The 11742-nt window shown below is 35.1% G+C and overlaps 2 protein-coding genes across 8 annotated transcripts in view; one reads left to right on the top strand and one right to left on the bottom strand.

The window, feature by feature from the left end:
* The window catches only part of LOC143347624 (uncharacterized), a 36631-nt gene that overhangs the window by 17433 nt on the left and 7456 nt on the right, over positions 1-11742 (top strand). For 4 of the 7 annotated variants that reach the window (XM_076776980.1, XM_076776982.1, XM_076776976.1 and 1 more), the window contains exons 2-8: positions 5769-5949; positions 6623-6729; positions 7011-7151; positions 7426-7620; positions 8127-8315; positions 8398-8566; positions 11354-11468. In XM_076776980.1, the coding sequence (XP_076633095.1) occupies positions 6635-6729; positions 7011-7151; positions 7426-7620; positions 8127-8315; positions 8398-8566; positions 11354-11468 (904 nt within the window). In that variant the 5' untranslated portion in view covers positions 5769-5949; positions 6623-6634. Of the gene's footprint in view, positions 1-5140; positions 5265-5768; positions 5950-6622; positions 6730-7010; positions 7152-7425; positions 7621-8126; positions 8316-8397; positions 8567-11353; positions 11469-11742 lie in introns of those variants that run through there. The other 3 variants (XM_076776977.1, XM_076776979.1, XM_076776978.1) reach the window with 3 other exon arrangements.
* Positions 738-4580, bottom strand: Polo (Serine/threonine-protein kinase polo). Its single transcript, XM_076776968.1, has 7 exons — positions 4141-4580; positions 3462-3686; positions 3163-3380; positions 2794-3089; positions 2341-2637; positions 1564-1964; positions 738-1403 (listed from the first exon to the last, which is right to left on the bottom strand). The coding sequence occupies exons 1-7, from the start codon at positions 4231-4233 to the stop codon at positions 1206-1208; spliced, it is 1728 nt and encodes a 575-aa protein (XP_076633083.1). The 5' UTR covers positions 4234-4580; the 3' UTR covers positions 738-1205.

Here is an 11742-nt window from a genome sequence, read left to right as displayed (position 1 = left end):
CGTCGGGCACGCGTAGAGACCTAACCTTAAACAGTTTCGCGCCTAACCTAACGTGACTGTCAGAACTATGAAAATTTATTTATTTTACAGAGTACAGTCCGCGACAGAAGGATACCAAATGCCTAAACGTAATTTTGAGAAACTTGCGAAGCAACGTATCATGTTGCTTTTAAGATTTAGGAAATATATTACAAAAATAGTTTCGTATGAAAACAGTTTATTTCATCTTCAAAACGATGTCGCGGGCTACTTACAAAAATAATACTATCATTACAATCGTTACATTAAATGCTTATACGACGTTTTATGTATAGTACTGTAGATTGTTTTGTATGTATGTACATTTGTTTATATGTAATTGTTAATTTGTTAGTCTTTATAGTATGAATTTTTAAGTCTTATAAATATTGTCATTTGTTCAAACATCATTAATTTATACCGATTTTCATTTTATTCTCTCGCACGGCCAAGAGCACAATAAATTTCAGTACGTTTCGTTAATGCACGATTCACACGCACGTATTTTACATATACCATCAGACCCGAACGTTGGTCTATCAAGAATACATAAAAACTAAATGAAAACCTTTTCAGATCTGTTTCAATTCAGAAAATTACTGGTCAGTTGTTTCTCTCTCACACTATCTCCCTTTCTTTCCTCTCTCTCTCTTTCACTCTTTCGCTCGAATAATGATAAATAGACACATGTTAAATTGCACTACTCCATTGAGGCACGATGACAAAAATGTCACGAACTCTCGCTCTTTACGTAGTAGTATTTATATGGAGTAACGTATAGCATGGCAGAGTACTTAAATTTAATGTCTGTTTATCCGTAAAAATTATGTCAAAGAGTCATTACACAAAGGACTGCTACCATCATCTAATCGTCTACTGTGATAAAAAAAAAAACAGAAGAGCACTTCCTCTGTAACGTTAAAAGCCTTCGCGTAATTCTATCAAACCACTTTCGCATGATTCTTAGATGTTTAGTTGGGCTGTTACAATAAAAACACCTAGCAAAATTTTTATACGTTTCTACAAAATAAAATAAACATAAAATAACTATTTAGGTGTTGTCGTTATTTTCCAAATATAAAGACTTGACCCTTATTAAAAAAAAAAAAAAAGTGTAATACTTCTAAAATATATTGTAACAAGTAGTCTTTCTCTTTTTACCTAACCAATCGAATTTGTAGCAACGATTATCGAACTTGTGGATTCGATAACATCAATATTAGCTTTTCGTGGGCGTATGCCAAATTTTTGGCCAATCCTTTGCAGCATCCATTTTCTTGTATGGTTTGGAATTTATAGGTTTTGAAATTCTTGTCCTCGTCTATGTACGTAACAGCTGCCATTAGCGGGCACATGATAATTTTTGTGTGATCTAGGAAGTTGATCTGAAATGAAACAGACAATTTTAAAGAATGGATCGCTACAGAAAAGCCTTTTTCCCTCGAACAGGAAAGAATTAATGTCGCCTGGACACTTTAATTTCAAATATGTCATCGTTCAAATACTTTCGTGTACTCGTGTATATTTGTTGTTCGTTTTACTTACTTGCACTGTTCCATTAGTCAGCTGCATAACCACAGCACTCTGCGTTCTAAACCACTGATGTATGTAAGGTATTCTAGACATAGCATCGCTCGGTTTCACAGCAAACGAACTTCCAGCTTTCATCAAATACTCCTTCATGTATTTCAAAAAGAAGTTTAGAAGTTTCATCTTCTTTTCCAGTTCAGGTGGATATTCCCTAACAGTGTAGTACAACTCGTTTCCTTCGCGGTTTATGTAATGAATATTGAAACAGTTTGCTAGCATTATCAGCCGAGTGCCGTCGTTATACATCACACCCACTCCATCGTCGGAAAGCTGGTATCCAAAACCATATTTATCTGAATAATCAACCCATTTACTTATCCATACTACAGGCTGCGCCGCGGGATCCGTCATTTCGTCTGTGCAATTTAAATTAAATGTATTCATATGAATTAAATTAATGTAATAACGCCCTTTGCACACACACACACACCGACAAAATCCGAGGCGGATCTTTTGTGTAAAAAACTCCATTTAATTACATAGTAATCGTCATAGGAACCGGAATCGGTATGTGTGCAAACAGCTTTAATTATGCTTTGTAGAACGCTACTAGTACTAAATGCGTATTTTAATAAATAGGAAGCTGAAAGGGGGATGAAATTCATGCCTGGGGTTTCTGTAAAAATCTGATACGGTCTTGAATATTCTGCGTCAGGAAATAATTTCCGTCACTAGAAAGAATGATATCCATGCAAAGTGAGATAATAATACTCAATCCCTGGATGAGTGTACCTTCCGACTCTGCCATTTCCCAACTTGGCTTAGCCTTCAGTACCGCAGACAGCTGTTCTCTTAACGTCTGAAGCATCGTTTTAATATCGGGATTCATTTTCTGCATTTCGCTCGCTCCATCCGCAGGCTTTGCTTTACGCGCCGGACTATTAGGTACTCTAAATACGAAGTTCGGTCCTTCGGCTTCTACATTAGTATTCATTTCAGTCAATGGTTTACGTTGATTATGCATCTCTAACATATCTAGTCGAGGCGCCATAGTTAAACATGACAGCGGCAAGCTCTGCGGCATGTAACCTGCGGCACATTTTAAAATAATTATTAGCATGATTTTCTAATGCAGAATTGGACAAACTCCGATCAAAGTAACAATTCACAATCAAAAGTGAAGCGAGTGATACTTTGTCCCAATGATAACGTTTTCATAATCAAACAAAATTTTATGACATTTACCGCAAGTAAAGAACCGGTCTTTTATTAATTTGCCTATGGTTGGACGTTTAGACGGATTTCCTTGCAACATATTAGAGATCATATTCATAGCAATTGGATTGATGTGCTCGGGAATATTGTACTGAACTTGTTTAATTCTAGCATAGGTTTCCCTTAAACTGGAAGTTTCAAATGGAGGTTTGCCCACAAGCAAAGTATACATTATACATCCGATACTCCATACATCGACTTCATACGAGTGGCCAGATTTTGTTAAAATTTCTGGCGCTATATAATTAGGGGTACCACAGACTGTCCTGTTAACAAAGAAAGAAGTAATGATTCGGATACAATGATTTAAATATCTACAGAAACGAACAGAACTATTACTTCTTCCGTTCGCCGTCGTGCTCCAATCTAGTGGCCAATCCAAAATCACCTATTTTAACTTGCAGATCGTCGCTTAAAAATAAATTACCCAATTTTAGATCTCTATGAATTATCTTATTTTGATGCAAGTAATGCACACCATCTAAAATTTGCTTCATATAATATCTGGTCTCACACTCTGTCAGAGCTTTTCTGCGTTTGTGCAGTTCCATCATTGACTGTAAAGTATAACGGCTACCTTAATAATACATACATTGTTTTGAAAAGAGGTTAATTAATAAGTCTCAAAAACCATTTACCCTTTTGCGGCACAATTCTAAAATTATATACACGTTCAGAGGATCATCGAAAAAACTATAAAAACCAACAACATTTTTGTGCTTCAAATTTTGATGAATAGAGATTTCTTGTGTCATTTTTTCTCTGTGATTGCTTTTAGTAATTTGCGATTTCGGTACAATTTTCCCAGCAAACACACGATGTGTCTTTGATTCTTTGATTTCATAGCACTTTGCGAACCCACCCTACAAAATGATATAAGGAACTGATCATAGTGGACGTGAAATATTTTGGAAAGAATCAAAATTCTTGCAATAATTTTTCAAACGCATGCCTTAATAATTGTACATGCAAATGTAGTGTATTAAAATTTTTGTCAACCTATCGTATATGCAATGAACTGAAATAATACTGTTTCAAGCATTTACATTGTATATACACTGGGGTGCCAAATTTAGGGAACATTAAACTTTGTTCCCTAAATTTAGTTTAGTGTTCCTTAAATATTTTATTAGCGTTAATGAGAGATGACAAGATATTAAAATATATTCTTTACAAAATACATTTTATGCAAAGAATCTCCAATTTGGTTCGAAATAGCTGAAGCAACAAGTGTTAAAGGTTCTGGTATATACGTAAAAGTACCAGTAGTGAAGTCTAGCAAAAAATGTATAAAAAATAAAAAAAATACGTGCATACCTTTCCGAAAAATCGACCTTTAATATAACTTCTTCCTGAGTTTACGTCGACTATCACGTTCGGAATAACGCATTCTTTCTCTTCTTTCGACATCTCGAACTATATTTTTTTCGTTTATATTTCGGTGGCGCGTAAAGCGTAAAACTTCGCGTTCCAGTCAGGATTGCTTGCACATTAATCGTGCGCTTCACAAGAAAATGTATAGTTCGCTAACGTTCTCCCGAAATACAAATTGCAATTTTGTGTCACACAAGACAAGCAACGGATTTCAATATTTAAATCCCAGGCTCATGACCAATCGCGACTTGTCTGTTTGTAGTAACCAACCATACATATATTTATTCCCTATGGTACACAGAATAATGCAAAAGTTAAAAGTACTAGAGGATCTACGAAAACACGCAGAACTGTCGTACAAATGTTCCTATACATTAGGCAGTTTTCATACGACAAGAGGAGTCATGCTTTATCTAGTTACTTTCGGTACTTTGGGATCTTTGGCTGAAAATCTTTTCATTATTATTTTTCTTTTAAATATCTCATCGAATAAATTGAAATTTACCTGTACTCGGCAAAGAGTTATGAAATATCGTACTCGCTAATTATTCGATGATATAGATAACATGATCTTCGAATAACCTTCAGTACAGAAAATCCGGTACTCGAGTATTTTAAATAAATCTCTAACCCAGACCAATGGCTACCGCCAGTAACATAGATGGTGCTGTTGAGCTGGGGAATTGTCCCAATGTGCCGCCATAATGGTTAGGTTTCTAACCGTAGAAGAGATCTGTTGAATCATACACGGCTGTGTCGAAGTATGTGGACGGTAAATATATACATCGCTGCGTTGAATAATGGCGTTATAATCTCTCGACTCCCACGAGGCGGTTCGAAATTACTTCGGGTAGCTTCGGAGAATCGAGAAAGAGAGCATGTGTCAGTTTGCCTTTGTCTATTTTCCGAAACTCTACGAGCTCACGTATGCTTAATCTGGCATAGTTGAGTAGTGCAACCGGTGCTCAATTTGGTATCTCTGATCGTGATAGTAAAACATTATGGTTTTCGTGTCATGGCTGTCGTGATCATTGTCATGACAATAACGTGACAATTTTGATTTTTCGGTAACAAGCTTTATCGTGTCATAAATTATACGAACAGATACTCAAATTAATTTATCCTATTTCATTTTGAAAGTAATTAAACATTATATCCGACTGCATAAACGTAATCAAAAAACAATTATACAGTCACGACAATTTACTGCTACGTGAAAATGTATCTTAACAAACAGAAATTGATGAACAAATATAAAAAATAAAACAAATAATAACCAATTATTGTTCTAAATTTTGAATAATTTTTTTAAACGTTACTTCTTTATTATAAAATATTACGAGTAAATGAAGACTTTCAAAAAATGGGGTGGACATAATTCTTTTGCATTGAAAGCGTTGCGTAGTAATATTGTACCGTTTAATATAGGAATTCAAAATAATGCGTCACACACGAAAGATTTTGTTTTACACGCTTGTAAATATAACGTATATGTATTCATCATTTTTGTTTCATCCGAATTAAATTAAATATGATTTTTTATACAAATGCGTTGGTACTATTTGGTAAAGCTGCGAAGTTTCGTGAAAATATTCCTTAACAAAGAGGATATCCGGTAATGGCGTTGTGGTAATTTGAGTGGCGATGGTCGATGCTCCTCTTTCCGGGAACCGGCGTCCATTTTCCTTGTTGGCTTGTCTAAGATTGGCGCGTTCCTCGTTTACGGACGGATTGTTTGCCGACAAATAAATCGTAAGTAATGTCCGATGACAAGAAATCATTATCGTCGTTTGAATTCATTGTTCGATGTATCTGTGTTTTTTAATTTATTACCGAAAATAATACATAGAGAAAAACAACGCTGGCTAGCTTGATCATTTCACGTAGCGTCATACAGCAAGATATAGAATGTGCAATGCAGTGTGGCTCTTTGTTAAGTTAAAATGAAAAAGTTCGGTAGTGTATCCTGTTTCTTAATCTCAAAGCAAAGTACGTTGATAGAGGAAATGTTTCTTCGATGCTCCCGTGGTTTTCTAAAAGTAGGAATGGTCAGAGTGTATACTTTCTTTGTGCTATAAATTACTTGGATTTGTTATAAAAATTTGAAGAAAACACGTATACACGTATTAATTTTGCTTTATTATTCATAACTGTGTATTGTATTTGTATAGTATCTGAGAACATTGACATAGTTGGTTTATGCACAATACAAATAATCTGTAACGATATACCTTGTGCCATGCAATGTTTTCCTTTAACCTTTAATGAAAACTTTGGAACACTACAAAGCAAAAGCTTTTCTTCAACCGTATGCATTTTCAAAGAAAATTTAATTGTCAAAAGGTTAATCTACATTTATCTTTGTTCTTTGTTTTTAAACTTCATTTTTAGCAACGAAAATTAAAAGTTTTGTTTAAAATTTCAGACATAATTATAAATGGAAGGATCATTAGCTAGCAGAGCTGGGTTTCGTGGCCGTGGTGGTCCAGGAGGTCCTATGAGGGGACGTGGTGGTTTCGGAGATAGAGGAAGGTATGTATAGTTATTAATAATAATTACATCGTAGATCACCTCGAAATATGTAATTTCACTTAACCATACGTAGGAAAATTTTGTTCATACAAGCCTTTGTAAAATTTGTGCTAATCTGTGCATGATTGTAACTTTATCTTTATTTAAAGATGTAATTATGTAAATTCAACCGTTGTTTGGATTATCTCTGCCCTAATTCTTACATCTGCGAAAAGATAAATTTAAGCTTTTATCGTATTTATGAAAATGAAATGTAACGTAAAGCATTTGTGTTTTGATAGAGGTGGACCACCGAGAGGAGGAGGCATGATGCGTGGAGGTCGCGGTAGTGGGCCAGGAGGTGGCATGAGAGGCGGACCGCCTGGAATGAGGGGTAGAGGTGGACCCCCTGTTAGGGCCCGTGGAAGACATTTTCCACTCGGGTATAGTATATTAAAGCAGTCGCTTATTATATTAATTAATTATTTTAAATAACACCTTGAACAAAATTATGACAATTCGTTACAGTCGATTCGTTAGAACTAGCTTAATATATTTTGAAACATTAAAATCCGTCAATCCGTTTAGGAGTTATGATTTTTCAAACATACGTATGAAATTTCGAAAAAATATTTCTGGCCACACGTTATATTTTCGGTAAAGAAGCGCGTGTGTGTAATTATACACTAACTTGCGTCGTATATTTTGTCGTTTCAGGGGTCCACCAGAAGGAGGAATGTCCAGTGGACCTGGTGGTAGTGGACCACCAGGAATGGGAGGTCCACCACGTGGCGGTAGCAGAGGAGGGAGCAGCGGTTTTCGTAATAGGGGGAGGGGTGATTTTGGCAGGGGCGACAGTCGCGGAAGCAGTAGTAATTTCTTAGGACGAGGAAGGATGGACAGAGGCTCCAGGTATAGTTTACAATTACAGTTATGTTTTACACATAAAGAACTATTCTTACAAGACTTTGATTTATAATTAACTGCTATATAGCGGTCACTTCGACCGGACGGATTTTCAAACGTGTTTTTAAAACTTTACAATAGCCTTAACACTAGAACTACCGAAACAGTCAAAACGACCGATTCGTAATTTCTAATAAAATTTGTAAAAAATTTATCTATAGTTTTAGTTTCTTTGGTACAAATTGTACACACTATGCTCACGTGCAAGTTATTAGAAGTTAAAGAATCATTTAAATTTCTTTGAGTTTGGAATACGAGAATTTCAGAACATAATTGTTGTTCCAAGTGCTACATTATAGCACCGAAGCTCTTTACCAAATGACTTGGTATTATAACTAGCATTGACACCACGTATTTGTGACGTTAACGTTATAACTCGAGCGTTATTTAGGCCATGTAAATATACCCTGTGCCAAGTAATAGATACTATTCGTTTCGTTTATTATTTTCAGAGGTGGATCGGGTAGGGGTGGTCCAGGAGGTAGGGGAGGTTTTGGCGATCGCGGAAGCAGAGGCAGCGGACGTGGCGGTCCATCGAAACGCGGGGGTGGGCCACCAGGATCCAGTGGACCTTCCAAAAGACCGAGATTCGATCAACCGTCTTCACAACCCGCGAACGGCTATGCAACACAAGCACCCAGGTAGTTATTACCTTTACGATTAAATTTGTTTTGTAAATGATCGAAAATAGCGAACATTAAATTTGCAAACTCTGAAATACAGTCAAGGTGGATACGGTGGTACTAGTAGTGCCTACGGCGGAGGACAACAGCAGCCACAGCAACAACAAGCAGTGGGATACGGCGGCGGTTATGGATCACAGAATTACACTCAGTCATCGTATCAAGGCTACGAAAGTTATCAGCAACCACCAGATTACGGCCAAACAGCGGTAAGTATAATTTCTATTACATAAAATGCCTTTATTGTAATTATTAAGACTCATTTTAGTCTTAGGGCAAGCTTTATGTGCCTATAATAATGTGATATTTTCGGCAGTAATTTCAGCCCTCTTCGGTAAAAGCATTTCTGCGATAATAATCAAATTATGAAACATTAATGAGAGGAATTCAAAACGTAACATTTTAAACAATATACACAGAAATGGAAATGAACAATTTACATATATATATACGTATATATGTTGAACACGTGTATAATACGTATTGGTAAAATAAAAGCTGTCGTTTTCAGTCGGTAATAACGGAACTTTTACATGTTCGAAATAAGAAAAAGACTATTTACACTAAAACATGTATTTATGAACTACGGCGAAGAAGTATTCTCGATCTGTAGTGGAGATGTAAGATCGTCGTTTCTTTAATTCCTCTTTCTACAAAATAAATGTCGTTCTTTTTAAATTAAATTTGTAGAAAAAAGAATACAATTCCATGTTCTATAAATACTGAATACGGTTTAACAAAATAAACTTAAAAGCGCTTCATGGTATAGCCTGACAAAGAGCCGGTGGAACGCGTGTTATAATAAGTGTATCACGTAGTGCAATCGGGGAAATAGTGATTTTTTTGTGCAAAAACAAATTCAAAGTATAGATGAAAATTTCTGTTATAACCTTCCGTTATATATTGGCGAGAAAAACGTCTTTGAGAATCTGTATAATTTGCGTGCTTTAGATTAAGAAGTAACATTCGCGAAGTGCTTCCCCCTCTCTGATTTTGATAAGACTTTTCACGTTTGCAGAACGTCCAAAAATAAGGTATACAAATTTTTTCACACAAAACTGAACATACAATTAACAAATTTAAAAAAATTGTTTAATAACACGTATGAAACTTTAACGATTAACTCACTGATAAGATAGAGCAGGATCAATTGTGGATGACTATAGTCGTCATTAGTATCGAAAGGATTAAAAAGCTTCTCTTTATCTCGAATAGTTTTCAAGATAGCGTATGATGACATTTTGGAAGGTAGTTACTCTACTTAAATTTCAGTTACTATAGTAAAAAAAAAAAAGAATACGTAGCCCTTATTTTTGGTAGCTCTAAGAACATACCACGTTTCATCAAAATCGTGGAGGGGGTAGAGGGGCTGGGAACACTTCACGGACGTTCCTAGTAAGTGTAAGGCTCAATCTAACAAATTTTTAACATAAATTGTGTGTAATTAAGATGGTTTCATGAATAATGATAAAGCATTTATCATTTAAGACGTTTATAAATATAATACAATTAGGAATACATATGCAGTATTGCTCTCTCATTGTCCTCCATTTTCGTCCTTGAAATATACGAAGACGAACGAGCTAAAGATGTAATCTTGTCTCTCTGATCGACAAGTTATCGCGTCTCGATCCCAATTCTGCGATAACTACGCATACGAGCTTTATATTCGCCCATTCGTAGATCTGCAAAGATGAAACTTAGCCGCATGCATGACTGATAAGATTTTTAAAGTTGTTTCTTTCATGATTTGTTTTTGCATGAAATATCGCCTACCTCTCGGTTGTACCATAATTATTGGACATCCTATATAATAATGAAACAGAAATAATTCATAATTCGTAATAAATGTTACAAACTAAAATTTCGGACATTTCTGAATTGGGATTGTTCAAGAAATGGTGAATTATTGTTATTGTCTTTAATTTCTTATTTTAATTAAAGTGTTTTCTATTTTGTGAACGATATTAACTCTTTATTGACAGACATTTTGGGATATGAACGTTCTAAAGAATTTCCTGTCGTAATAGTGTTTCAAATGTTCATAATTAACAATTTAAATTGTGCGTTATTCGTTCTTTGTACTTATTTTATATATCGAAAATGTTGTTAAAATTCGTATACGAATAATAAGAAACATTTACGCAAGTTCCTTCCTGATCTTTGTTTAATTCGATAGATTTTGGTGTTTAGAGTATTCATAAATTATTCATATGTTATTTATTATTTATTTAAGCATTTCATTTGATCAAATACTTCTGTTTTTTACAATATAGGGTGTTCGGCCACCTCTGGGAAAAATTTTAATGGCAGATTCTAGAGGCCAAAATAAGACGAAAATCAAGAATACCAATTTGTTGATGGAGGCTTTGTTAAAAAATTATTAACGTTTAAAGTTCTGCCCGTATTGAATTTTTTTCTCGAAAATGGGTAGGATTTCGGGGATAGGTCTATTCATCAAAAATGTTTGTAATTGACCCCAGCAACTGAAAATATTTTTTTCAGAACGATTTGAAATTTTTTAATTTCTCCAAAAAATTTCAGTACCTACTCGAATTTTTTTCTCGAAAATGATTAGGATTTGGGGGGTATGTCATTTGACAAAAAATGCTTGTAATGGACCCCTGCAACTGAAAATATTTTTTCCAGAACGATTTGAAATTTTTTTATTTCTCCAAAAAATTTCAATACCTACTCGAATTTTTTTCTCGAAACTGCGTAGGATTTTGGGGGTATGTCATTTGACAAAAAATGCTTGTAATTGACCCCTGCAACTGAAAATATTTTTCCAGAACGATTTTAAATTTTTTAATAACTTTTTAACGAAGCCTCAATCAACAAATTGGTATTCTTGATTTTCGTCTAATTTTGGCCTCTCAGAATCTCCCATTAAAATTTTTTCCAGAGGTGACCGAACACCCTGTATAATCGTGTACGGTTTACACGAAATTTGCGATTAATGGAGTACGTATAAAGTATGCGGTGTTTTTATCCAGGGCTATCCACCATCAGCAGCCGCTGATAATAGGTACGGTGGAGCACCTACTGTTCCTGCTGCAGGAGCTTTCAGTGCCGGTGATCCCTATAGTTATGGCAAAGCACCGCCATCAGGTTGGTATTGTACGAATAATACAAGGCGGCGAAACATGCTCGGTTTAAGTGTTTTCAAACGAGGCTATTATAAGCGATGTTTATGAACCAAAGAACAATGATGGAAATTTACCAATTTTTGGACCTGTCTGGCAACTGAAGTTTCTCACTGGATTTGTTTCTATAGGTCTTGAAAAGTCCATAATGTTCATTAAGTTATGACTTTTTCAAACACATCTTGTAAAAAAATTCCGTTGCCAGGTAGATTAAAAATTGTCCAGTTTCCATCATTTTC

The sequence above is a fragment of the Colletes latitarsis genome, chromosome 11 (assembly GCF_051014445.1).
Source record: "Colletes latitarsis isolate SP2378_abdomen chromosome 11, iyColLati1, whole genome shotgun sequence".
NCBI classification, from domain to species: Eukaryota; Metazoa; Arthropoda; class Insecta; order Hymenoptera; family Colletidae; genus Colletes; species Colletes latitarsis.
Note: the sequence above shows the minus strand (reverse complement) of the source record. Positions and strands in the feature narration are given on the sequence as shown.